Source organism: Paroedura picta, chromosome 8 (assembly GCF_049243985.1).
Source record: "Paroedura picta isolate Pp20150507F chromosome 8, Ppicta_v3.0, whole genome shotgun sequence".
Taxonomy (NCBI): domain Eukaryota; kingdom Metazoa; phylum Chordata; class Lepidosauria; order Squamata; family Gekkonidae; genus Paroedura; species Paroedura picta.
In genome coordinates this window covers 5,135,788-5,163,002 of record NC_135376.1, presented here as the reverse complement: position 1 = coordinate 5,163,002, position 27,215 = coordinate 5,135,788, and the positions used below count along the sequence as shown (strand labels likewise).

The 27,215-nt window shown below is 45.5% G+C and overlaps 2 protein-coding genes across 2 annotated transcripts in view; both read right to left on the bottom strand.

The window, feature by feature from the left end:
* The window catches only part of LOC143842872 (cytochrome P450 2J5-like), a 30,756-nt gene extending 9,556 nt beyond the window's left edge, over window positions 1-21,200 (bottom strand). The window contains exons 1-6 of the mRNA XM_077348161.1: window positions 21,039-21,200; window positions 19,175-19,337; window positions 10,742-10,891; window positions 3,598-3,758; window positions 1,275-1,451; window positions 612-753 (exon numbers count right to left, since the gene is read on the bottom strand). Of these exons, the coding sequence (XP_077204276.1) occupies window positions 612-753; window positions 1,275-1,451; window positions 3,598-3,758; window positions 10,742-10,891; window positions 19,175-19,337; window positions 21,039-21,200 (955 nt within the window). The remainder of the gene's footprint in view (window positions 1-611; window positions 754-1,274; window positions 1,452-3,597; window positions 3,759-10,741; window positions 10,892-19,174; window positions 19,338-21,038) is intronic.
* Window positions 21,201-21,271: 71 nt separating this feature from the next.
* The window catches only part of LOC143842871 (cytochrome P450 2J5-like), a 78,342-nt gene continuing 72,398 nt past the window's right edge, over window positions 21,272-27,215 (bottom strand). Inside the window, exon 12 of the transcript XR_013233383.1 lies at window positions 21,272-21,366. The gene's annotated coding sequence lies outside the window, so the exon portion shown is untranslated. The remainder of the gene's footprint in view (window positions 21,367-27,215) is intronic.

Genomic DNA, 27,215 nt, shown 5'->3' with positions numbered 1-27,215 from the left:
CCTATACCTCATTCACGAAACAATGAAACTATTCAATATCATGTATTCCGAATACTGAATGATGATTATGATTGTGATTGTGATTGTGATTGTGATTTTGATTGTGATTGTGATTGTATTTATTTCCCGCCTCCCTCTATAAGGCTCGAGGCATGCAATACACGTTGAGTCGCAAGCTTGGATCAAGAAGCAGCACAGACAGTATTAGTTTATAAAAGAAACAAAAAAGTAAAAGAACCAGAGTCCATTAATCCAAATTGGTCCTCATGACAAGCATCCTTAACAAAAGAAGAACCTGAGAAATGGGTCTTCTGCCTGCTGGCTAGGAGTTATGGAATACAATGAAGAGTCTACGCTTTTATTTATTACACTGTTCAAGTGAAAAAATCCATAACAAGTGTGCATAATCTGGAAATCATATGTCATCCTTTTTCCCATCCCTACAGTATGAGATATCATAAATATGATTGGAGGTAGTGATGTATCTCTGATGACACTGTGTATCCAAATCTAGAAAATAGAGACTTAAATTTCAACCCTATAATCATTTTAAACTGTTTTGTTTTGTTTTTGGAATGTTATTTTAAAGTCAATACAGAAGTCCTTCTTACCTTGGATGTCTGGATGATTTGCCATGAGGAGCAAGGCCCATCGCAGTGTCAAGGCAGTTGTTTCGGTTCCTGCTATGAACAGGTCAAGGATGCAATGAATTAGATTCTCCTCATTGAATGTAGAGTTGGGGTCATTCTTGCTCTGTTGTTCATGGAAAGAAAGTGAGATCATATTTTCAACATTGTGAGATAGCATTCTGACTCTGAAGCCATGGGTAGAAGAGTCTATAAGATGTTCTGAGGAAGCATCAGATCGGTTGGCTTCACACCCAAAGTGATGTTCTGCCAGAATCATGAGTTTGGTCCCAGGGTCCAGGCAAATTTTGTCATCCAAGGTCAACCACCAGGACAAAAAGCAAGGATACTGATAGAAATCAAATATATTCTCGAAAAGAAATAGAATCTGACAAAATTAAATATCAGTTCATTGATGAACAAAATATTCACAGCCTAGGGAACATTCTGTTTATTGACCATGTCAACGTGTCTTTCTCAGTATTCCCTTTAAGAAAATGTCACATTTACAGAATTACAATAGTCACTGTATATTTGACTTGCAAGTGCCCTGGTTTCAAATAATGCAGATAATGCAGTTTGCATGTACTATCAACTTTTTCCTTCTTCTTGAATGTATCTGATTTCATGTAGAAGGTGACTACTTACTTTCTTCATCTGAAGTAGATAGAAATCAATGAAATCTTGTGGCTCATGGGCAGCGTGATACTCCTTATGCTTTTCGATCTCCTTCCTTGCAAATGAAAACACAATCTCTGCATCTGCTAAGGCCTTCTTGTGAGGCCCCGGAAGGTGTTTCATGATCCATGGGTAAAGTTCATAGAGCTAGTAGGAAGATGAAAGCAAAATCCTATCAGTACTGTCAGCTAGCTCAGTCTATAAAATAATTGGTGAGGTTCTCAAATCAACATCCCTGCTGAGAGGCTGAAGAGTGTAGACCAGCCTTGTTGTCTTGAGAGGTCTGCTCCCTACCTGGTGCAAACATCAAGGATGTCACAGAACAGCTGGACAGGCTCACCCCTTCCTTCTCATCCATGTACGAACAAATACTACTGCCCAGCACAGCATGGAACGTATTAAGAAAGACTTTGTGGATCGGGGGGGAAAGCTAAAGGACCTGGGAGCGCAAGTTGTGTTTTCATCAGTCCTTCCTGTAAGTGGCCCTGGCTTAGGAAGGGAGAGAAAAATCATACAAGTAAATGATTGGCTACATCACTGGTGTCATCGGGAAAGGTTTGGATTTCTGGATCATGGTCTACGATGTCAATATGAGGAGCTACTATCTGGAGATGGAGTGCACCTCACAAGGGATGGAAAAAGTATTTTGGGGAGAACCCTTGCACACCTGGTGAAGAGGTCTTTAAACAAAATCCAAAGGGGGAGCGATATGTAAATTCAGAACCTGGTTTGAGGGCAGGAACTGGCGATGGGAAGATTGCAAAGCTACAGGGAACATAAGCAGGGAACTACTAACTTCCAAGGAAGTTCAAAAGCCAAAACCATGGGGGGCACAAAGGATGGATTGTGATGTCTCTACACTGATGCATAGAGTATGGGAAACAAGCAGGAGGAACTAATAGTTCTAATAGAAGAAGGGGACTATGACCTAATAGGAATCACAGAAACTTGGTGGGATAATAATCATAATTGGACAACTAGAATTGAGGGGTACAAAAGGGACAGAGATACTCCTAGACCAAATTACACAGTTCTCAGTTCTCACCCATGACAGTGGTCATGGGTGACTTCAATTATCCAGATATCTGTTGGAAGACCAACTCTGCTAAAAATACAAACTCTGTTAATTTCTTAACTTGTCTTGCTGAAAGCTTAATTTCCCAGACAGTAGAGAAGGGAACCAGGGGCTCTGCTATTTTAGGCTTGATACTCATTAATTGGGAAGAACTGGTGGATGAATTGCAAGTAGTGAGCACACTTGGTAGTAGTGATCATGTGATTTTGGAATTACTGTGGGTCTGATCTTTTGCTGTCGACAGGAACCAGTCCTAGCTATTCTCCAAGTGACAACCGTCAAGATACTTAGAGAGCAATCACTTCCCTTCTCAACCTCTTCTCCAGGGTGAACATTCCGATTTCCATCAGTCTCCAAATTCTTTTGACCAAGCAGTCATCTTCAAGCAGTGGTTCTCAACCGCCCTAATGCCACGACCCCTACAACAGGGGCAGGGGTGGCGCATGCACACGTGCCACCACCACTCCTGCTTGCCACTGCACTTGCCAAGGTGCTGACCTCCTCCACGACTTCCATGAGCTCCAAGGTGGCACGGAGAAGGTGTCATGAACCCCTGGTTCCTGCCCCGATTTTTAGACTCTATTCCCAATGTCCCAAGTCTCCTGCCAGAATTCTGGCATCCCAGTGAGACGGGAGAGCACCGCCCCACCCCTATGCTCAGCTTGCATTTCCAAGGCTTCTCCTTGCTTCCCGGACATCTCACTGCCTCTCATCTTCAAGGTTGTCTCCCCAGAGCCCATAACAACAGATGGGGGAAATTGCTTTAACACAGGTCCATATCAAAGGGTGCTGTGATCCTGCTTTCCCACCCAGGCTGGTGTCTTGCCTTGCCCCCGTTTCCCACAGCCCAAGTATATCGGCCCTGCCATTCCCTAACACGGTGCCTGTCAAAATTCGCTGTCTGTGAGCATATGCAACATATGGACCTTTTCCTTGATGACTTCTACCTAATAACGATTTAAAGCTTCCTACTGGAGCCCGAGAGTGATATCTTTGGAGTGAGTTTGCTGGAGGTTCAACGGCTTGGTTCCTGACAGGAGGCCAACGCCATGCAGCCACTGCCGCCCATAGCGACCCTTGGGAAAGGGCTGAACAACCCCTCAATGGTCGCAACCCCCATGTTGAGAACCTCTGTCTTAAAGGGTTCATCTTAAAGATGGCAGGAAAGGAAATCTAGGACTGCCTGACCTAACAGGAAAACAAAAGAAAATGACTTACAATATGACTGGAGCTATTTAGAAATTTAGACACATATTCAATGATTTCCATCAACTTGGTGAATTCTTTATCTTCAACAGGAAACCCGTGTCCAAATGCCATAGCACAGATCACATTGGAGACGGAGTTAATGATGGGCATTGCAGGGTCAAATGGCTGTCCTGAAAATAAAATTGGTTACAAAAAATTTCCCCTGTTTGGTGAACACTGAGGGTGATTCTGCACCAGTGGTGTGCTGGTGCATTCTGGTAGAGCTGCAAACTCTGCCACTTTCTGTCTCCCCATTGTGGCCGCAAACCTGGTCCACTCTGAATTTGTGCATCCTGAAGGATATAGCCGTGGTGGAATAGTTCTGCTGTGTGGGGAGGCACAATTCTTTTTACAGGAAGGTTGAATTGTGTCAGAACACAATCCCACTTACCTGCAAAAAATGCCCCATTTGGCCCCACAGTGGCACAAAGTGCTGCAGAGCTGAGTGGGCATTTTCTGTTGCCTATGGGCCTCTGTAGGATGGGGCGCACCACCACATGGGCCTCTGCCAGGCTAGGGCCCATTGGTTGCCGGAGCACCTAAAGGAACGCTGAAAACATCCACGTTCCCTTAAAGTGGGGCAACGGGAGCCTAATGCACTTTGGGCCCGTGAGAGGCCCACCCCGGTGGTGACATCATGTGGAAATGGGGATTAGCCTTGCTGCCATGTGACCACCCTCCCAGACTTTTCTACCTGTGCAGAATCAGCCTCAGAGTGGCTAACATAGTGCAATAAGACAGTTTATGCAGGCTGGAGTTTTAGTCACGTAAGATGCACCTACACAAGGGAGTATTTGGCCCGGTGCACCTCATCTGTCCCCAATCTGTGCTCCTGCATGGGAGTTGGGGCACTGAAGTTCACAATGCATAAATGGTCTAAGAAAAACAAAAGTATCTGTTGTGGGGAGACGAAAGGGAAGGCAACTGTAAGCCGCTTTGAGACCCCTTCGGGTAGAGAAAAGCAGAATATAAGAACCAACATGCCCTTGACACACTGGACATTCATTACATTCTTTCTTATTTTTGTCATCCAGTTTTTAAAATATTGATTCTGCCTGTCTTCCTGGCAGCTCTTCTGGTTTCCTTCCAGCAGACAGCTGAAACCTGAGCGCAAGGCAGGAGGCAGCTGGCTTCCCTCCCTTGCCTTGTGAAGATGGAAGGTGGGAAGAAGCTGAGGATAGATCAGTTTACCAGCAGCAAGGCCTTTCAGAGAGACCAGCACCAATTCAACACAGCAAATAGCAGGAAGAGGAAGAAGAGGACAGATATACACTACAGTTGGCCCTTATTGGAAAGTGCTCTCTCCCTATTGGTGGCACAAACCCAGGGAGAGACAATCAGGTAGGGAGTCAGTTATCTGAATGCAATTTGAGATGATTGGTCCTCACTGGCAGATTGCAATTTGAACTGATTGGCCCTCATTGACAAAGTAGAATTTGAACTGAATGGCTGTCATTTCCAGAGTACAATTTGACTCTCATTGGTAGACTACAATTTGAACTAATTGGCCCTCATTGGACTCCGGGGAATGGTAGAGGATAGGAAGGACTGGAGGATCATTGTCCATGGGGTCACGATGGGTCGGACACGACTTTGCACCTAACAACAACACCCCAGATCAGGCATGCTCTCACTCTCATTGCCTCCTCACTCGCTGCTTCTGCTACCTATGTTTTCTTCAAGGGACAGCAGGAGCCTGCAACTTGGTTGGCTGCTCATACAGGGCTTCATTAATTATCCTCACTTCCCCACCTGTAAGCTCCTCAAGGGCAAAATGCTGCCAACATTTAGGATGCCATTTTTTTTGTAACCCTGAATCATAGAATCATAGAATAATAGAGTTGGAAGGGACCTCATTTGTTATCTAGTCCAACCCCCTGCACTATGCAGGACACTCACATCCCAATTGCTCATCTACTGTAACCTGCCACCCCTTTGGCTTCACAGAATTAGCCTCTCCGTCAGATGGATGTCTAACCTCTGTTTAAAAATTTCTAAAGATGGAATCACTCAAAGTCAATATTTTGGGGGGAAAGACATCAGAGAGGGACATAACAAGTGCACAACAAGGGCCACAACTGCTAATTAACAAACTGGCCACACAACTTGCAACATGTACAGCTAACAGCCCGATGTCAGTTCCCAGGTAGCAGTGGTTGAGAGACAGCATGGTGTAATGTAGTTTTTCTCAACCAGGGTTTTGTGAAGCCCTGGGGTTTCTTGATGGCCCTGGAAGGGTTTCCTGAATGGGTGGGAGTTAATTTATTTTTATCTATATATTCAATCTTTAAACAGCCCCGTGGCGCAGAGCGCCACGACTGAATAAAGCAGTAAGGGCACTGTGGGAGGAGTTAGGGCGGGCCCTGTCTGGGATAAAAACTCGGATGGGCCATTGGCCCCTCCAAGTGTCCATCCCGCCCGAAGCAGGCAATGGGGAGCCGCGCAAAGCACGGCTCCCCATTGCCTGCTTCACCCGCACAGACAGCTACGGGGGAGCGGTCGGCTGCACCGCCTTCTCCAGGCCGGCGGAGCGGCTTCGCGGCGTCGTAGACTCCGCGAGGCCACTCCGCCGGCCGGGAAAAGGCTTGGGAGAGCCTCGGGGCGTGGGTGGGCCTGGCCGCCTTCTCTTGGCCGGTGGAGCGGCTTCGCCGCGTCGTAGACGTCGCGAGGCCGCTCCGCTGGCCGGGAGAAGGCTTCGGAGAGCCTCTGGGGGCAGGTGGCCCTGGCCGCCTTCTCCCGGCTGGCGGAGCGGCCTCGCTGCATCTACGACACCGCAAGGCTGCTCCGCCAGCCGGGAGAAGGCTTGGAAGAGCCTCGGGGCGTGGGTGGGCCTGGCTGCCTTCTCTCGGCCGGTGGAGCGGCCTCGCTGCATCAAGCCCCAGCACAACAGAGCCCCCTGCATCCGGAATACACGCCGCCTCTATCAAGAAAATGGCCGCCAGCCAGAAGACGCTGCAACCGGTAAGCCACCTTTTACTCTGCCCCAGTCTCCTAGCGCCCATTGTATTTAGGATACAATGGGCTTTTTTACTAGTTTAAAAATATTACTGGATGATGTTACCTTATATGTTAACATGATATGTTAACCTCCCAAAATGGGCAATGTGGGGCCTGGAGAGGGGCAAGAATTCTGCACAATTGGGCCACTTCTGGGGTTTCTTGAAGCCTGAAAAACCTTTCAGGAGTTTCTCAATGATAAAAAAGTTGAGAAAGGCTGGTGTGGTGATTAAAGACAGCAGCCTCTGATATGGAGCTTGATTCCCTACTCCTCCACGTGCAGCCAACGGGGTGACCTTAGCTTAGTCACAGTTCTCTTAGAGCTGTTCTCTCAGAGCTTTCTCAGTCCCACCTTTATCACAGGTTGTCTGAGTAAAGAGAGGAAGGGAAAAGGTATTTGTAAGCTGCTTTGGAATTCCTTCGGGGAGTAAAAAGTGGGGTATAAAAAACAGCTCTTCTTCTTCCAATTTCTGGCATCATTTCGGCTTCAGTGCTTTCTGTGCAACCACTGCCCTGTTGACAGTGTTATATGGTGGGCAGAATGTTTGATGAAGAATGCAAACGGGTTCCGGTTCAAAGTAACGGGGCCTATGAGCCAGTCAAAGTCTCCCAAGGTCACTGAAATATCAGGGGGTTTGGGGAATAAAAGGGAAAGGCTGCCCTTCAGAACGGCTGCCCAAACTCCTCAAATCTACGGATCGCTACCCATTTGTGATGGTCCATGTGGGAACGAATGACATGTCCCTGAATACCATCGCTCCTATTAAAAAAGACTATCAAGATCTGGGGAGGAAGCTCAAGCAAATGGGGGCACAAGTGGTATTCTCTTCAATCTTGCCTGTCAAGGGAAGAGGAATGCGTCAGAAGAGGAAGATAATGGAGGTGATTCACTGGCTGGGTAGTTGGTGCCGGCAGGAGAGATTTGGTTTCTGGGACCATGGAATAGGCTTTCTTGAGGAAGGCCTACTAGCACCTGATGGACTGCACTTATCGAAACTGGGGAAGAATGTGTTTGGCAGGAACCTGGGGAGATTCATCAGGAGAGCTTTAAACTGAAGTCACAAGGGGAAGGAGACGTTCAGCATAGGGAGTGTAAGGAAGGAGACCGATTGGGACAGCCCAACCAGGAGGGACAGCTAATAGGGAACCAAAAGTAAAAGGATTCAGATGCCTTTATACTAACGCCCGAAGCATGGGCAATAAGAAGGAAGAGCTGGAACTTCTCGTGCTGATGGAAAGTTATGATCTAGTAGGCATCACAGAAACTTGGTGGAATGATTCTCATGACTGGAATGTAATGGTGGATGGATATGAACTGTTCAGAAAAAACAGAATAGATCAAAGAGGTGGAGGAGTGGCACTGTATGTGAGGAAAGGGCTTACCTGTCAGGAAATTCTAGTGAAGGAGAGCATATCTACAGTGGAAAGCATCTGGGTGTAAATAAGCGAGGGGAAAACAAACAGTGTGGTGGTTGGTGTCTGCTACCAACCGCCTGACCAGCGAGAGGATGTGGATGCTGCACTTTGTGAGCAGCTTGAAAAAATATCCAAACGGCAGGACCTTGTCATCATGGGTGACTTCAATTTCCCAGATGTGTGCTGGGAAACAAACTTTGCAAACCATCCTCAGTCATGCAAGTTTCTGATCTGCCTGGCTGACAATTTCATTTATCAAATGGTAGATGAACCCACAAGAGGTTCAGCCATACTGGACTTAATACTAACCAACAGGCAAGAGTTGGTGGATGAGGTGAAGGAGGTGGGGACCCTAGGGGGAAGTGACCATGTCCTCATAGAATTCCTTTTGAGATGGTGAGCCAAGGAAGCTTGTAGCCAGATGCGGATGTTGGATTTTCGTAGGGCAAACTTTAATAAACTCAGACACATGATGAGTGTCATACCATGGATGGGAATGCTGGAAGGGAAGGGAGCATGTGAAGGGTGGGTGCTACTCAAACAAGAGCTATTGCATGCTCAATCAATGACTATCCAAGAAAGACGAAAACACTGCAGGAGCTCTAAGAAGCCTATTTGGATGAACAGAGAACTTCAAGAGGAACTAAGAAAGAAAAGGAAAATGTTCAGGAAATGGAGGGAAGGACAGAGCTCTAAAGAAGAGTACCTACAGGTTACTAGGCACTGTAGATCAATCATCAGAAAGGCCAAAGCTGAGAGTGATAAGATTGGCCAGGGAAGCCCACTGTAACAAGAAAAGATTTTTCAGTTATGTGAGGATCAAACGTAAAGTAAAGGAGGCAACAGGCCCACTGTTGGGTGCAGATGGACAAACTCTAATGGAGGATGCAGAGAAAGCAGAAAGACTCAGTGCCTATTTTACATCTGTTTTTCCCCAGAGGTCAAAGGGTTTAGGCACATCTAGAGATCACAGTAGACAAGAGATAGAGTCTGAGTGGCAGGTTGACATGGACAGAGAGGTTGTTGAGTGGCACTTTGCTGCACTGGATGAGTTCAAATCCCCTGGGCCAGATGAAATGCACCCGAGAGTGCTCAAAGAACTTTCCAGAGAACTTGCACAGCCCTTGTCCATCATCTTCGGGAAAAATGGGCAAATGAGAACAAGATGCAATTTAATAAAGATAAGTGTAAAGTTCTGCATCTGGGTCAGAAAAATGAAAAGCATGCCTACTGGATGGGGGATACGCTTCTACGTAACACTGTGTGTGAACGAGACCTTGGGGTACTTGTGGATTGCAAGCTAAATATGAGCAGGCAGTATAATGCAGCAGTAAAAAAGGCAAATGCCATTTTGGGTTGTATCAACAGGGGCATCACATCAAAATCACAAGATGTCATAGTCCCATTGCATACGGCACTGGTCAGACCACACCTGGAGTACTGTGTGCAGTTCTGGAGGCCTCACTTCAAGAAGAACGTAGATAAAATTGAAAGGGTACAGAGGAGAACGACGAGGATGATCTGGGGCCAAGGGACCAAGCCCTATGAAGATAGGTTGAGGGACTTGGGAATGTTCAGCCTGGAGAAAAGGAGGTTGAGAGGGGACATGATAGCCCTCTTTAAGTATTTGAAAGGTTGTCATTCGGAGGAGGGCAGAATGCTGTTCCCATTGGCTGCAGAGAAAAGGACATGCAGTAATGGGTTTAATCTACAACGATATAGGCTAGATATCAGGAAAAAAATTTTTCACAGTCACAGTAGTTCAGCAGTGGAATAGGCTGCCTAAGGAGGTGGTGAGCTCCCCCTCACTGGCAATCTTCAAGCAAAGGTTAAAAAGGTAAAGGTAAAGGTATCCCCTGTGCAAGCACCGAGTCATGTCTGACCCTTGGGGTGACGCCCTCTAGCGTTTTCATGGCAGACTCAATACGGGGTGGTTTGCCAGTGCCTTCCCCAGTCATTACCGTTTACCCCCCAGCAAGCTGGGTACTCATTTTACCGACCTCGGAAGGATGGAAGGCTGAGTCAACCTTGAGCCGGCTGCTGGGATTGAACTCCCAACCTCATGGGCAGACAGATTCAGACAGCATGTCGCTGCCTTACCACTCTGCGCCACAAGAGGCTCCACAAGAAGCAAAGGTTGGATGCACACTTTTCTTGGATGCTTTAGGATGCTTAGGGCTGATCCTGCGTTGAGCAGGGGGTTGCACTAGATGGCCTGTATGGCCCCTTCCAACTCTATGATCCTATATGATTCTATAAAGGAGAGGTACAAGACCAGTTTGAGTTCTTTGCAGAAACAGATACAGAAACTTTCACGTACAGATACTGGAAGCAAAGGAAACAAAAGCAGAGTGCCTTCCTTCGAAATCAAATTTTGTAAGAAATCTGTCTTTTTGATTGCAGGTGGGGCTGAGAGGTCTTCGAGAGAACTGGGACTGGCCCAAGGTCAGTTGGCTGCATGTAGAAGAGTGGAGAATCCAACCCGGTTCTCCAGATTAGTGACCACCACTCTTAATCACGACACTAAACTGGCTTTCTAATGTGGCTAGCTGATTTGGGCAGAGGGATGCTAGGTGTTCACATCTGTGGCTCAATGACACATCAGCTACCAGAAGGGAACTTTAGGGAAAATGGCGCTAGCATGGTGACACAGGTAGACTACTGCAGCTATTGGCCAGCCAAATGTCCTGACATCACAAACCTTTTTCACGTGCAAAAGTCTCCACCAGCTGATGGGCCTCCTCTTCTATTTGGGGCTCCATGCCTTTCTTCCCCAGTCCCAGCTTCCGCATGGTGGTTACCCCAAACTTCCTCTGCTGCTTCCAGATGTGGCCATTTGATAATACAATACCTAAAGACATGAAGAATCAATGAGGAATTACTGCTATAAATAATACAATAATAATTCATAGTATTAAAATGCACATCCAAACGAGCTCACTGCAAAGCCATGCTCTCATTTATCCTCTGGTGGGAAGGGCACAGCTTTGCAGTAGCCAATAGTTTGCAGTAATTTGGCTGATGTTTTGAGTGGGGAGTGTAAGTTAGCAACTTTCTTTTGACTCAGGGGGAGCCACAGCTGGAGATGGAGAGCTTAAAGTTGTCTGGGTCAGTCAGTAACCTTTTATTGGCATAAAATATGTATAAGCCATATAAAAATTGGGTTTAAAATTTCAACAAAATAATAAAATAGGCCACGAGGTTACATAATCAAACAGATCTTAAAATGATTAAATAAACTATAAAAGATAAAATACAAGGTAGGCAGCATATTTTAAAAGCATCTTCGTTAAAACTCTGGCAACTAAAATGGTTACCTCTGGGTCTTTGTCAGAGAGCAGAAATTGCAAGGTCATTGATTTACTTACAGAAGGCTTGTTTCCCAGCAAAGCAACAAAGCTGTCATCCCGACACTGCTCATATAAGGGGCAATCTAGCAAAATGTGTGAGACAGAGTCAGGGCAACCAGAACCACACGGACAGAGTCTTGCATGGTATGGGATACGGTGGAATCTTCCCTCTAAGACCTTTGAGGGGAAAGCATTCATTCATCCCAGGAGAAAAGCTCTTCTCAGGGGAGGGACATCAAGATGGTGCAAATATGTAGGCATAATATTTCTCTGCATAGTGATGCCAAAGAATGCTGGTGAGCAGACTCGAGGCTGGGTAGGTATGAGTTCCTGCTGCTCATGGTCTAAAGTTGGTCTAAAGACCTTAAAGTCGTCTGGGGATTTCATCCCTATGGAGACAATCTATGTCATGCTGATCAATGGCACCTGCTAATGAAACTACAAAAAAATACATTGAAGAACATGAAGAAGATCAGTGCATACACCTGCTGCCTACTAGGAACACGTTAGAAAAGGAGCCCTTCCCACAGCCTCTGGGAGTCTGGCCTTTTTTCAATACTAGAAGAAGAAGAAGAAGAAGAAGAAGAAGAAGAAGAAGAAGAAGAAGAAGAAGAAGAAGAAGAAGAAGAAGAAGAAGAAGAAGAAGAAGAAGAAGAAGAAGAAGAAGAAGAAGAAGAAGAAGAAGAAGAAGAAGAAGAAGAAGAAGAAGAAGAAGAAGAAGAAGAAGAAGAAGAAGAAGAAGAAGAAGAAGAAGAAGAAGAAGAAGAAGAAGAAGAAGAAGAAGAAGAAGAAGAAGAAGAAGAAGAAGAAGAAGAAGAAGAAGAAGAAGAAGAAGAAGAAGAAGAAGAAGAAGAAGAAGAAGAAGAAGAAGAAGAAGAAGAAGAAGAAGAAGAAGAAGAGTTGGTTCTTATATTCCGCATTTCCCTACCCGAAGGAGGCTCAAAGCGGCTTACAGTCACCTTCCCTTCCCTCTCCCCACAACAGAGACCCAGTGGGGTGGGTGAGGCTGAGAGAGCGCTGATATCACTGCTCGGTCAGAACAGCTCTATTAGGGCTGTGAGGAGCCCAAGGTCACCCAGCTGGTTGCATGTGGGGGAGCGCAGAATCGAACCTGGCATGCCAGATTAGAAGTCCGCACTCCTAACCACTACACCAAAATGGCTCTCTTTAGTTTTAAACCCTCTTCACCAGGTGTGCCTCATGCATAATCCATCCCCTGACCTTCAAGGTCCCTGCAGGGACACTGCATGCCCCTGTAAACTCTGCAGTGCTGCGGAGCTGGATGGGGTGTTCCCCAACCCTCACCTTAGTGGGAGAGCAGCATGCTACTCCCCTGCCATTGTGCAGAGGTGGCACCCTGTCCCCCGCTTCCACTGCCACCATGCAGTGCACCAGACTTTTCCATCCCTTGCGCACTATGCTAGGGCAGTCCATGTACACTGGGGGATTCCCTTCCCTGTGTGTATCCAGGAAGCAGTGGGGTACGTCACCCCAGTGTAAGGACCCAGCAGCAGCCTGGCATGGCTGTTTTGCAAGCCCTGCGGAACTGTCCTTTGGGAAGGGAATGCAGGATGGCATAGCTGGAACGAACTGGTCAATCAAGTGTGAATGGGGTGCTCTTTGTACTGTAAAAGGCTAGACCTATCAATACTCTCTGCCTGCCTTTTTGCTCTATCTATGAAACATTGTGGGCGGCCGCGGTTTGTCAAATCTGTCCTTAAAGCTTTGCATGCCTGCTCGGACATATGTCGGGTGATAGTATTTCTTTTGGAGGAATTGTCCCTTGGGGAAATGACCATGAATGAAGTGAGTCAAAATGCAATAATATATTTCTGTCTGTCTCCTTATGATATGAAGAAACAGTCAATTTATTGTTCTTAACATGTACTCGGGTATCCAAAAAGGGAACTGATGTGGGTGAGATTGTGCTGTAAATTTAATAGTAGGGTGGGCGTGATTCAGCTACTGGTCAAAATGTACAAAAAGTTCTGTGTGATCAAAAACAATAAAAATGTCATCCAGAAATCTGGTGTAAAATAAACAATTAGCAAAATAGGGATTCATCTCTTCATTAAGTATTAAGGTCTCCTCCAAAGACAACATGAGCATGTTGGCTACTACGGACACCAAAGCTGTGCCCACGGCCAAACCCCATACCTGTAGGAATACTTGGTTTTCAAAAGTAAAAGAATTATTATCCTACACTATCTCAAGTAAATCCATTAAAAATGGGTGGGAGGATGTGGACCCAGGGATTTTGTCAAATATCTACCACAATATCCCTTTGTATGAGGGTTATTCGTATATAGGGCATTCATGTCTACGGTTATGAGAGTCACCCGGCCATGTACAAATACATTTTCAATGGAATTTATAAGTGGGTAGTATCTTTTAATATACAGTTATTGTTGGAGGGTAGTAGTTTTTGCAGATGGTAATTAAATATTGAGATAAAGGCCCCGTGATCGATCCACACTGAGCTATGATTGGTCTGGCAGGAATCAGAGTGATCCTATGAATTTTAGGTAGAAGGTAAAAATAGGACATTTTATAAAAAGGTAGGATGAAGAATTCACCTTCCTGCTTTGAAATATAATTCAATGGATTCAATAAATATTCTAATTAATCTGACCATAGATTTTGCCTTTTCCCAGGAGCTTTTACTATAATGTGTCTCATTAGATAGTTGTATATAAGCTTGCATAAGATATGCCTGTTTATGCCAAATTACTACCCCCACCACAACATATATCAGCCGTCCTAATTACTATGGTGTCATCCATTTGAAGAGATCTAAGTTACTGAAGAGCCCCTTGTGGCGCAGGGTAGTAAGAGAGCCAACATGCTGTCGGAAGCTCTGACCATGAGGCTGGGAGTTCAATCGCAAGGTTGACTCAGCCTTCCATCCTTCTGAGGTCGGTAAAATGAGTACCCAGCTTGCTGGGGGGTAAAACAGTAACGACTGGGGAAGGGAATGGCAAACCACCCTGTACTGAATCTGCCAAGAAAACGCTAGAGGGGTCACCCCAGGGGTCAGAGATGACTTGGTGCTTGCACAGGGGACACCTTTACCTTTACGTTTAAGTGCCTGAAACTCCTTTTCAGAGACATTGATCCTATAATTATTTATTTATTTACATTTTGATTTATATACTGCTGTTCCCCAGATGGGCTCACGGCAATTTACAATAATAAATGTGTATGTTTTTTCTCCATAATGGATAAATACATCTCTTAGACTGAGACTGAGATAGTCTTCAACCTTTTGGTGATAGTCTTTAACTTTTGTTTTAACTCGTCTTTTGAAATTAAAAGAAACATCTGCTACCTGTTCTCAGTCTTTAGAAGGATTTAGAGGCAAATCTAAATTTATACTACCACTAGGGGCAAAGCCCGTTGTATCCAAGAATACGACTGGCGCTAGAGCTTGGCAGTGGGAAGAGAAAGGAGAGGAGTTGTCCAGTCTGTAAGGGCATGGGGTTGAATGTGTGTGTTGTGTGGGAGGTTGTGGTGGCATGGTGGCAAATGAGGGCATGGGTGTGGAGATATGGGTGTCAAGAACCTGTGGTGTGGAATGTTCGTTGATTGTGGGAGAGGACTGACCTTTGGGAATTTTGGCATAGTGGTTACAGATGAGCTTTCCAGAGCCATGTCCTCAGATATGTGAAGGGAAAATCAGACTAGAGACTCTTCTTAGGGGAAAATTATATGGCAACCAATTCCTCCCAGTTCTGCGTCATTTCCCTTCTTGTGTGAATTAGGCCACATTTACCGAAATGCCCCTCTGCCCTAATACACATGGGGTAGTCACAGTACACAGGTGTCCACCATGTTCCTTCTTTTCCATTTTTTCACTGTTGATAAAATGTTATGTGCCCACATGCGTCTTTCATGGTTTCTCCTTAGAAGAACGGATTTTTGTACCCTATTGCTTACTACCCAAAGGGATCTCAAAGCGGTTTACAAACACCTATTCAATTTGTCTCTCCACAATAGTCAACCTGCGAGGTATGTGGGGTTGTGAGAGATCTGAGAGAACTAGGAATGGGCCGCAGTGACCCACCAGGCCTCAGGTGTCTCAAAGCATTTTCCAATCGTCTTCCCTTTCTCTCCCCATAGCAGACTCCCCATGAGGGAGGTGGGGTAGCGAGCCTCCCAGGGAAGCTGGCAACCCTAAAAGGAAGACTCTCTGTGCACAGCAGTCTGGTTTTTTATGCTGTTTTTTTATTTGCCAGGTAAAGGTTATTTGCCAGGCCAATAAGTAATTTCAGTTACCACGTGTCTCCAGACATTTACTTGTTCTCTATTTACAGTTTCCGGCTGAAAATATTTATTTAGATCTTCCTGTACTTTCCGGACTCACAGGACTGATGCTGGTCTGCCTGTCTGCACCCCAGAATACAAACAGTTGCTGGTAAGGGCTGGCCATAACCCATAGCCCAGGAGGGACAGCCCTGCACCATTCCCTCCCAACTGCAGGCAAAAATGGCTCCTTTGAAGGCTGGACTCTGAGGCATTGTACGATTTTGAAGTCCCACCTCCAAACCTCCAGGAATATTTCCATCCCAGGGGTATCCAACCTCCAGGTGGGGCCTGGAGAGCTCCTGGAATTATAGCTCACCCGCAGAGTATAAAGATCAGCTCCCCAGGCAGAAAGGGCTACTTTGGACAGGGTTGTGGTAGAGAAGAAACATTTCAGGCCTCCCACACAGGTTGTTGTTGAATTGAAAGATGTGAGGCCTACTGCACAGGGTTGTTGTGCAGATGAAACAGAAGACACCAGAAGGCCTAACTCAGCAGAATAATGCTATGCAGTGACCTCAAATCTGCAGAGAATTGCAAAGAAAAAAGACACATGGCTTGGCTGTGTCTAACCCCTGGCCAGAGCAGTATTTTAAGTGAGAAGGGGCTTTTCTGTGGCCTCCCTGCCAGGCAATTGTTTGGCAGAAGGGGAAAGCCCCCCCCTCAAAAGGAAGGCCCTCAGGCTCCCCTGCGTTGCTCTTGGAACCCCTCAGTCGGGGCCTGTCAGAGGCTCCTTCGCAGCATTCCTTGAGGGGGGGACCTCCTGCCAGCTCTGTCAGGGTTCTGAGGCAGTTGGACTTGACAGTTAGGACAGCCTTGGGGCGAAAAGGGCTGGCACAGCCTGTGTTCTCATCCCCCTTGGCCGCCCTGTTGACCTCCTCTCCCTGCGATGGTCAGGAGCAGACTGGCAGCCAGACTGGGCTGGGTGAATGGATGGAATTTTGATCTGTCCTGGTGAGGGGCCAATTGGAAGGTGCTTCGTGCGGCTCCCCATTGGCTCCTTGGCCCTTGAGTGGCACTTGGAGGGGCGAATCAGGAGCCGCGAAGCAGCATGTGGCCCGCGTTTCGCAGGTTGGGGACCCCTGGTTTATATGATCACTGTTTGTTTAGATTTAATCCCTGGGGGAAATATTGTGAAACAAATATAGCAGAACTGGAGGCCCCGATGTGTAAATATACCCTTCTTAATTGTGGGATGTGGAGTGTAATTATCTGAGACCTTGTTGTTAAAATTCATGCAGCCAACCTGGTGCAGTGGTGAGAAGTGTGGACTTCTAATCTGGCGAACCGGGTTTGATTTCCCGCTCCCCCACATGCAGCCAGCTGGGTGACCTTGGGCTCGCCACAGCACTGAGAAAGCTGTCCTGTGATTCTCGATATGAGATTTGTGTCCATTTATCCAAGTGGTTTGACCTGCTTGCCTAATGTAGGAAGCAGAAGGGTATTGGCATTTAATAGCATCGTAATGGCATTTAATGATGCCTTTGGCAATTGGAAACTATTCTGTTTCTCCATATTCTGTCTTAATGACAGCATCTTGTCCAGGGTACAGATTGTACATCAACATCAGAAGTTGTGGCACACGCCTTGCCTTTAAAACCAGCCACAGCCTTTCGTAATCCACAAAGTCAGAAGCTGAGAAGGAATCTGTTTAACACATGCTGATTCTCTTGAAATCCGTTCATATGTTCCAGTAACCCACATAAATTTGCTATGGGATATCGAGTGCCTCTTCTTTTTCTGAATCTGGCTTGAACATTTAATTGTACCCGTTCCCTATATCAGGGGGTGTCAACCTGTGGCCCCACTTATTATTGAATGTTGTGGTTTTTAATGTCAGATTTATGTCCTTTCTGAGTGGGGCCACACTCAGCTATTTTCGGCCCTGCCCCCAGTCTGGTAAAATGAGCTCCTGGAAGAGCTACGGGCCCTGCGGGATTTGAATTAATCTGTGATGGCCTGGCAGGGTAGTTAGGCCTGGGCCACTGCACTGTTAGGTCTGCATTGTTAGGCCTGGGCTACTGCATTGTTAGGTCTGGGTTTGCATATCGCAAGGGTGTTATGTAGCCAGGAGATCCTTAGATTGTCTGGCAGCCAGGCAAGAGATCTTCAGAGGTGGCTTTCCATTGCCAGCCCATGTATCATGGCCCTGGTATGCCTTGGAGGTCACCATTCCAAATGCCAGCAACGGCCAACTCTGCTTCGCTTCTGATTGGGCTTGCCTGGGCTAGCCAGGTCAGGTGACCTTGGCAGAGGTGATAATGAAACACAGCTGGCAACTTGGTTGTTACAGGCTCTGTACTCAGAGACCATGTACATGTTAGGAAGTGTACTGCTGTGGGTGAGAAATTTGTGTCTGTGTGTGGGCTCTTTCTGCTAAATGAGGCCTTCTCAAGGCCCAACCAGTAGAACAAGAAAGTCATAGGTTGCGACATACCCAGGGCCATTCCGCACAAGGACCAATGTTGCCAAACCAATGTTCACAAAGCAGAAACACTATAGTGGAATTTCGGCGTTCCGCATACCTTCATTTGTAGTGGAATCCAGCAGCCTTTCATGCGTTCCCCACAGGAATGACTAGAAAGGAAGCGATATTTTTCTACGCTTGTTCCCGCCCCTGGCTGTCAATCAAATGGAACAGCCAATGGGCGGTTGTTATCATGCTCCCCAAAAGCCCCTTTCCCTATAAGCACAGTTTTTATTTTTTTTTAAAAAACACACGTTGCAACTAATATGTGTTGATTCGTTGCAACGGAGAGACCCATCTAGCTGGCATGTGAGCTGGAGATTCATCGTTAAAACGCTCCCCCCCACACACGGGTGCGATTTTTGGGTGAAATTAAAGGGAACTGGCGAACAGGGGGCTGTGTTGTGCTTGGGGACTTAGGGGAGCTTTAAAGCACTTCTGTGGAGGGACTGTAGCCGGAGAAGTCTTTTTCGCAAGTGTTGTAGGTTGTTTGCAAGAGTGTAGCGATTTTCTGAAGGTGAATCCACTTTTCTGGATTCCCCGGAAATCGCTACAACGAAGTGATTTTGGCGCTAGTGTTGCAGGAGTGTTGCAGATTGCTCACGACGTCATGCGGAATGCAGTTTTACTGGTGAAAACAAAATGTACGAGTAGTGCTGTACTAAAGTCGTGCGGAATGGCTCCCAAATTCTGTCCCTGCAACAAAGGAATTGAAAAACTTTCCTCTCAAGTTCTCCTCAGATCCCCTTCAGATTACTGCAAACAGAGGTCTCCTCTGTGGACTGTCCAGTTTATGTAGTAGAAAAGAGGAACAACCAGTTCAGAGGCAGTGCCAAGTAGCTAAGCTAATAAATGCAGAAAAATTTTCATTTCCAGTTTTGACCAGACAGAGAAATGTAAATGTAACTGCAACCTTCAGGAGCTTCCTTTGCTCTCTCTTGTGCCTTGTACCTGCAGGGTACACTCAAACAATATTGGGTTGTTGTTGCTTTTTTAACTCTTCCCAAGGACTTACCCGATTCCTGTCCTAAAGCTTTCAGGAAAGGAGTTGACAGCCGTTCAGCAAAATCTTCTGAATGGTTGATCAGGCCTTCTTTCACTGCTTCATATCCAGACAGTGCAACGATAGGCATTTGCCCAAGCCACAGCATAGAAATGCTTCCATACTGTTTGGCCAGCTGCCATTTCCATGGAAAGAGACAAGATAAAGCATTAAATTAATTCAGCTGGTTTGTTTCACTGTCACATGTGCAGTTCAGTCTTCTTTACCTTTTCAGCTCCTGGTCAAGTGACCAGTCCATCTCTCCTCTGTCCATTTCCCTCCTCCCAGATTCCTGCTTTTCCCCACGTGGGTGTAGATTGCATGGGGCTTTTTACCCACTCCCAGTTTGAATAAATCCCTCGCATCTACACTGAACTGGATTGCCATTTTGATTTGGGGCACTTTACATTTTCCCTCTGCAACATGCATGATTGATCCGAAGTGACCCTAACATTCCCCCACAATATCCAGATGTGGATATACCCCTCAGTATTTGAAAAACCACCATCAGTAAGTGTGCAGATATCTGCTTTTCGCAAATTAACTTCCTTCTCTGTGCCTTGTAGCAAAGCAGTCTTCCCTGACTGGCAAGGGCATCAGTGCAAAGACTTCCTCGTTCCTGGATGCAAGGCTTGTCTTAAAGTGACTGCACACCAGAAGGTCTAACTCAGCAGAGATTTGCCTCTTGGATTTATTCCCCCCTCCTCTGCTGTCTCCAAACCTCTAACTCCCCACCCCCTCATTCAAGACAAGAAAGAAAGAGACTCCTGCTGAGCTTGGCTCCCCGCCCCGCTCTGAGCTTCCCCAATCAAATGCAGAACAATTTCTGTTTCAATGGGGAGGGGCTGGTCTCTGCTCCCTTTCCTGGGGGCATTCTCTTAAAGCTTTCCAATCCTCTAACTCCCCACCCCCTCATGGGCACAAACCCGCAGGCCGGTACCAGGCCGTGGAGCCCTGAATACCAGGCAGTGGCAGGGGGAAGGAGGCATGGCTGCCGGCGCTCCAGTGGGCATGACTCCCTCCCCCCCCCCCCCATGGCGTGGCGCTTCAGCGGCCGATCGCTCCTGGGCCTTCAAATGCTGAAATTATATATTTCATTCAACGTTGATAGGAACTGATGAGGTGGTTAATACCATAAAGGTTTATTGAGGTGGCCGATTCTGCCACTTTTCCAGGCATGTTTCTATTGCCAATCAGTGCAAAGCGGATTTCAGGTCAACACCTTCAGGGTTTGAAAAGTCCGTAGTGATGCATTGTGCTAAAACTTATGCTGCTTTGGAAGAGCCGTTCTTTCCTTTGGCAACCTGTTAGAATCATAGAATCATAGAGCTGGAAGGGGCCATACAGGCCATCTAGTCCAACCCCCTGCTCAACCCCCTGCAGGTTCAGCCCAAAGCCTCAGCCCAAAGCATCCTAAAGCATCTTGTTCCTGCCATCAGGTACATGGTTCCTTGATCACCACATTATTTGGACTGTTCAGAGACCACCAATAAAAAAAAAACAGTTTGCTTAGGTGGAACTGATGATAATTCAGTGCCCCTGCAGTTGCTTAGACAAGCTACCTTGCTTCCTTGCAAGTGCCCTTCCTTCAAATTGCACACTTGTGTGGTTATCAGGAGGCATATAGAGAGAGAAGATTTGTAGACAACTTCTTGGGAAGAGAGGTCAGAGCGTCTCTCCTTGCTGAAAGCTCCACATAGATGCAGACCTGATACCTAAAATATGCCTAGATGACTTCCAAAAGTAATCATCTACCCCAAAAAATCTAGTAAGAAAACAATTAAAAATAGTTTTGATTTTAATTAGCAATATAGATTAATCATATGGAATTACATACCTTGATGATAGTATCTTTATGAACCTTGAACCCTATTTGCCAAATACTTCCAATGATGGGTAGCTGAAGGGGTCCAGGAGGGTAGGACGTGTGTGACCAGCGTTGTCTCAGGAAGTGAAGCAGCAGGAGACACATCAACAGGGCAATCAACACTCCCAACATGATCCTTGCTTCTTTATCTCTGTCTTACTATCTTTCCAATGCAGGGACTGGATGTCCTTCTTGAAGTGGATGTTCTTTTCTTACATGCTGCCACCACCCCTTTCAATTATCCTGTGGCATCTTTTTATGCACTCTTTAGTTAAGTACGCAGGATGTCTCCGAGAACCTGCAAAAATAATTTTAGGATGAGGTCATCCGTGCATCCATGAATTACCACCATGATGTGATTGCTCAATGATTTCTGGAGGAGAAAGCCTTATTACAAAGTCCTTGATCACCTAATGGTTTCAACTCTTCACAAAATCCTGAAAATTCATGCATTTAAAAATCAAAACAAATAACTTGCTCCATCATTTTATCATCCTCAAGTTATCTAGAAACATAGCAGGTGGAATTTCAGGTTTTGGCCTGGCTAGAATGGGGGAAGCATGACTAGGCAGAATCTCTCTGTTGGACATCTTCTTGTGGCTTCAGTTTAAAGCTCTCCTGGTGAATTTCCTCAAGTTCTTGCCAAACACATTCTTTCCCAACTTGGATAAGTGAAATCCATTATGTGCTGGTAGTCCTTCTAGAAAACCCGTCCAATTCAGAAGAAGAAGAAGAAGGTTCTTATATGCCGCTTTTCTCTACCTAAAGGAGTCTCAAAGTGGCTTCCATTCGCCTCCCCTTTCCTCTCCCCACAACAGAAACCCTGTGAGGTGGGTGAGGCTGAGAGAGCCCTGATATTACCGCTGAGTCACAACAGCTTTCTCAGTGCCGTGGTGAGCCCAAGGTCACCCAGGTGGCTGCATGTGGGGAGTTCAGAATCAAACCCAGTTTACCAGATTAGAAGTCCGCCATTACACCAAACTGGCTCTCAGGATTGCAGAATCCAATTCCCACCTGCCAACCACCACCAATGCAGCCAGCAGTTCACATCTGTTATTGTCCATGGTCCACCTCCAGCACCAGATTCATTCCCTTCACTGGGAAAGGGGCTTTTGGGGAGCATGATAACAACCACCCATTGGCTGTTCCATTTGATTGACAGCCAGGGGTGGGAACAAGCGCAGAAAAATATCGCTTCCTTTCTAGTCATTCCTGCGGGGAACGCATGAATGGCTACTGGATTCCACTAGAAATGAAGGTATGCGTAACGCCAAGACCAGCTCATAGGGAACCAAAAGTAAAAGGATTCAGATGTTTTTATACTAATGCCCGAAGCATGGGCAATAAAAAGGAAGAGCTGGAACTTCTCATGCTGATGGAAAGGTATGATCTAGTAGGCATCACAGAAACTTGGTGGAATGATTCTCATGACTGGAATGTAATGGTGAATGGATATGAACTGTTCAGAAAAAACAGAATAGATCGAAGAGGTGGAGGAGTGGCACTGTATGTGAGGAAAGGGCTTACCTGTCAGGAAATTCTAGTGAAGGAGAGCATATCTACAGTGGAAAGCATCTGGGTGAAAATAAGCGAGGGGAAAACAAACAGTGTGGTGGTTGGTGTCTGCTACCGACCACCTGACCAACGAGAGGATGTGGATGCTGCACTTTGTGAGCAGCTTGAGAAAATATCCAAGCGGCAGGACCTTGTCATCATGGGTGACTTCAATTTCCCAGATGTGTGCTGGGAAACAAACTCTGCGAAGCGTCCTCAGTCATGCAAGTTTCTGACCTGCCTGGCTGACAATTTCATTTATCAAATGGTAGATGAACCCACAAGAGGTTCAGCCATACTGGACTTAATACTGACCAACAGGCAAGAGTTGGTGGATGAGGTGAAGGAGGTGGGGACCCTAGGGGGAAGTGACCATGTCCTTATAGAATTCCTTTTGAGATGGGGAGCCAAGGAAGCTTGTAGCCAGACGCGGATGTTGGATTTTCGTAGGGCAAACTTTAATAAACTCAGAGACATGATGGACGAGAATGCTGGAAGGGAAGGGAGCATGTGAAGGGTGGGCGCTACTCAAACAGGAGCTATTGCATGCTCAATCAATGACTATCCCAGAAAGACAAAAACACTGCAGGAGCTCTAAGAAGCCTATTTGGATGAACAGAGAACTTCAAGAGGAACTAAGAAAGAAAAGGAAAATGTTCAGGAAATGGAGGGAAGGACAGAGCTCTAAAGAAGAGTACCTACAGGTTACTAGGCACTGTAGATCAATCATAAGAAAGGCCAAAGCTGAGAGTGAGCTAAGATTGGCCAGGGAAGCCCATTGTAACAAGAAAAGATTTTTCAGTTATGTGAGGAGCAAACATAAAGTAAAGGAGGCAATAGGCCCACTGTTGGGTGCGGATGGACAAACTCTAACGGAAGATGCAGAGAAAGCAGAAAGGCTTAGTGCCTATTTTACATCTGTTTTTTCCCACAGGTCAAAGTGTTTAGGCACATCTAGAGATGGCCATAGCCAAAGGACAGTGTCTGGGTGGCAGGTTAACATGGATAGAGAGGTTGTCGAGAGGCATTTAGCTGCACTGGATGAGTTCAAATCCCCTGGTCCGGATGAAATGCACCCGAGAGTGCTCAAAGAACTTTCCAGAGAACTTGCACAGCCCTTGTCCATCATCTTCTGGATCCGGAGGACTGGAAGAGAGCAAATGTCATTCCGATCTTCAAAAAAGGGAAACTACAGACCAGTGAGTCTGACCTCTGTTGTGGGGAAGATAATGGAGCAGATATTAAAGGGAGCGATCTGCAAACATCTGGAGGACAATTTGGTGATCCAAGGAAGTCAGCATGGATTTGTCTCCAACAGGTCCTGCCAGACCAACCTGGTTTCCTTTTTTGACCAAGTAACAGGTTTGCTGGATCAGGGAAATTCGGTTGATGTCATTTACTTGGATTTTAGTAAAGCTTTTGACAAGGTTCCTCATGATGTTCTGATGGATAAATTGAAGGACTGCAATCTGGATTTTCAGATAGTCAGGTGGATAGGGAATTGGTTAGAGAACCCCACTCAAAGAGTTGTTGTCAATGGTGTTTCATCAGACTGGAGAGAGCTTAGTAGCGGGGTACCTCAGGTCTCGGTGCTTGGCCCGGTACTTTTTAACATATTTATTAATGATCTAGACGAGGGGGTGGAAGGACTACTCATCAAGTTTGCCGATGACACCAAATTGGGAGGACTGGCAAATACTCCGGAAGATAGAAACAGAGGTCAACGAGATCTGAACACAATGGAAAAATGGGCAAATGAGAACAAGATGCAATTTAATAAAGATAAGTGTAAAGTTCTGCATCTGGGTCAGAAAAATGAAAAGCATGCCTACTGGCTGGGGGATACGCTTCTAGGTAGCACTGTGTGTGAACGAGACCTTGGGGTACTTGTGGATTGTAAACTAAACATGAGCAGGCAGTGTGATGCAGCAGTAAAAAAGGCAAATGCCATTTTGGGCCGTATCAACAGAGGCATCACATCGAAATCACAAGATGTCATAGTCCCATTGTATACGGCACTGGTCAGACCACACTTGGAGTACTGTGTGCAGTTCTGGAGGCCTCACTTCAAGAAGGACGTAGATAAAATGAAAGGGTACAGAGGAGAGCGACGAGGATGATCTGGGGCCAAGGGACCAAGCCCTATGAAGATAGGTTGAGGGACTTGGGAATGTTCAGCCTGGAGAAAAGGAGGTTGAGAGGGGACATGATAGCCCTCTTTAAGTATTTGAAAGGTTGTCACTTGGAGGAGGGCAGGATGCTGTTTCTGTTGGCTGCAGAGGAGAGGACACGCAGTAATGGGTTTAAACTTCAAGTACAACGATATAGGCTAGATATCAGGAAAAAAATGTTCACAGTCAGAGTAGTTCAGCAGTGGAATAGGCTGCCTAAGGAGGTGGTGAGCTCCCCCTCACTGGCAGTCTTCAAGCAAAGGTTGGATACACACTTTTCTTGGATGCTTTAGGATGCTTAGGGCTAATCCTGCATTGAGCAGGGGGTTGGACTAGATGGCCTGTATGGCCCCTTCCAACTCTATGATTCTATGATTCTATGATTCTATGAGTTAATTAATTCTTCATAATATTTAAAATTTGTTAATCATTTATTGGGTGATATGACCATATATGGTCGTGTTGATTCCCCCATGTCCAATGATGAACCAGGAGGGGGATGGGAGGGGCCCCGCATGGGCATGTACACAGCTGTGCTTCCCAATCAGATTCTGCACAGTTGCACCACTTCTGGGGCTTCCTGAAGCTTGAATTCTTAATGGATTCAAAGGAAAGAGGAGGGTTCTCGCTCCCTGATTTTCAAATTTATCATGAATCGGCTTCTTTGACTTGGATAAAAGATTAGATTCAACTGAAGGACAAGAAGCCATTAGACCTTGAATGATTCAACTAACAGTTTAGTTGGCATTCATACATTTGGCATGACAAGGATAGAATCCATATGGAATTTAAGGAACATTGTATTAGGAACAATTGAATTATGGGATGGAAAAAATACAAAGGCTTGAACCACTTACAACACTATGGTTGTCACCAGAAGAAATGCTTAGGAGGTCAGGAAAAAGGGGTAAATCAGATTGGCTTAAAGATTTGATTTATACATAAGGAAAGGATTTTAAATTACAGTCTAGAGAAGAACTTGGTTTTTATATGTTAGCATGTAGGACCCTCCAACTTCCTTGTTTTGCTGGGTGGACCTTGTAAAGGCCTCACGTACTAGAAGGGGGAGATGGGGTTGCTCACACCCTTTTCTTTCTTCAGACAGCAACATGCAGCTTGCTGAGCGTTATAAAACATTTAAGACATTGATTTATTAATTGTTTCATTGTTTAATTTGACTTTTCATGATTCATATCGCATGGAAATTAATTTCTCCATTTTGAATTTAGGACTCAACCGCTGATGAAAAGATATTGAAAATGGATATTATCTAGAAACCGTTATGGTTGATTCTTTATGTATAAAAAATTGTATTATTATTCAGTATATGTTGTTAGAACAAGAATATTGCCTTGGGTAGGTTCCTTGTTTTTCTGTTGGTATTCTGTTGTGAACATTCCTTTTTTCATGTTGTGACCTTTAGAATGCAGATAGAAGCTTTTAGATTAGTTGACAGATGAGAACAGAGAAAATGGGATGGTTTGTAGTTATAATACTAAACTCAGAAGTGTACCTGTCCCTTAGGCTTACAATAAAGTCACAATATCCAGAAACGTTAACAAATAAAGCTCTACAATATGAGAAACTAGTCTCATTTCTTGTCTTTTCTTTTATTGTGAAGGTTCCAACCAAAACGGTCTCTAGATTTGTCCTGTTTTCATAATGGGTCCTCAGTGATTGCCCTTTCATTATTTGATAAGTATAAATAATTCTGAAAAGGAATGTATATCACCTTAATTGGCAAGAGAATTATTAACATATTATGTTGCCTTTGGCCCCGTATCGTATGGAGATGCTTGTCAGTAGGCAGCACTGATTAAATGGAAAGACGTACTTATGTTAAAATATTGACATTGTGACTTTATTACAAGCTGAAGGGACAGTGAGAGAGATGAGAGGCAAAAGGAGATGTTGACATTAAACAGAAGTCTCAATGCAGCATCCCAGGGACTTGTCCATAGAGAAGAGGACAATTTAAAAGCAATAGCAGAAAATAATAATCTGTTCCACAATAAATTAAATGGTAATTTAGATCACTGTTTAATATGCTGAAAGATCGGCACAGAAATACATTAACTGAAGAGGACAAAACAAAGAAAAGATGATGATGATGATGATGGTGATGGTGGTGGAGATGGTGGAGGTGATGGTGGTGGTGGTGGTGATTGGATTATTTTAACTGCCTCTTTCGGCAAGCCGTCTCGCTTTGGGATACACAGTAGAAAAAACCCACATAAAACAAAGTAATATCCCTGTAAAAGTTATGTACCCCTGAGGCAAAACCTATCCTCCCACCCTGGAAAGCCATTAGTAGTTAGATAATATCCTTTGTGCCCAAGGTTCTCTGTGCCCTCCCAACCATTTTCTTCTCCAAAACTACAGGACTTTACACATGGGAGAGTGAGCAGGGCCATTCAATGAA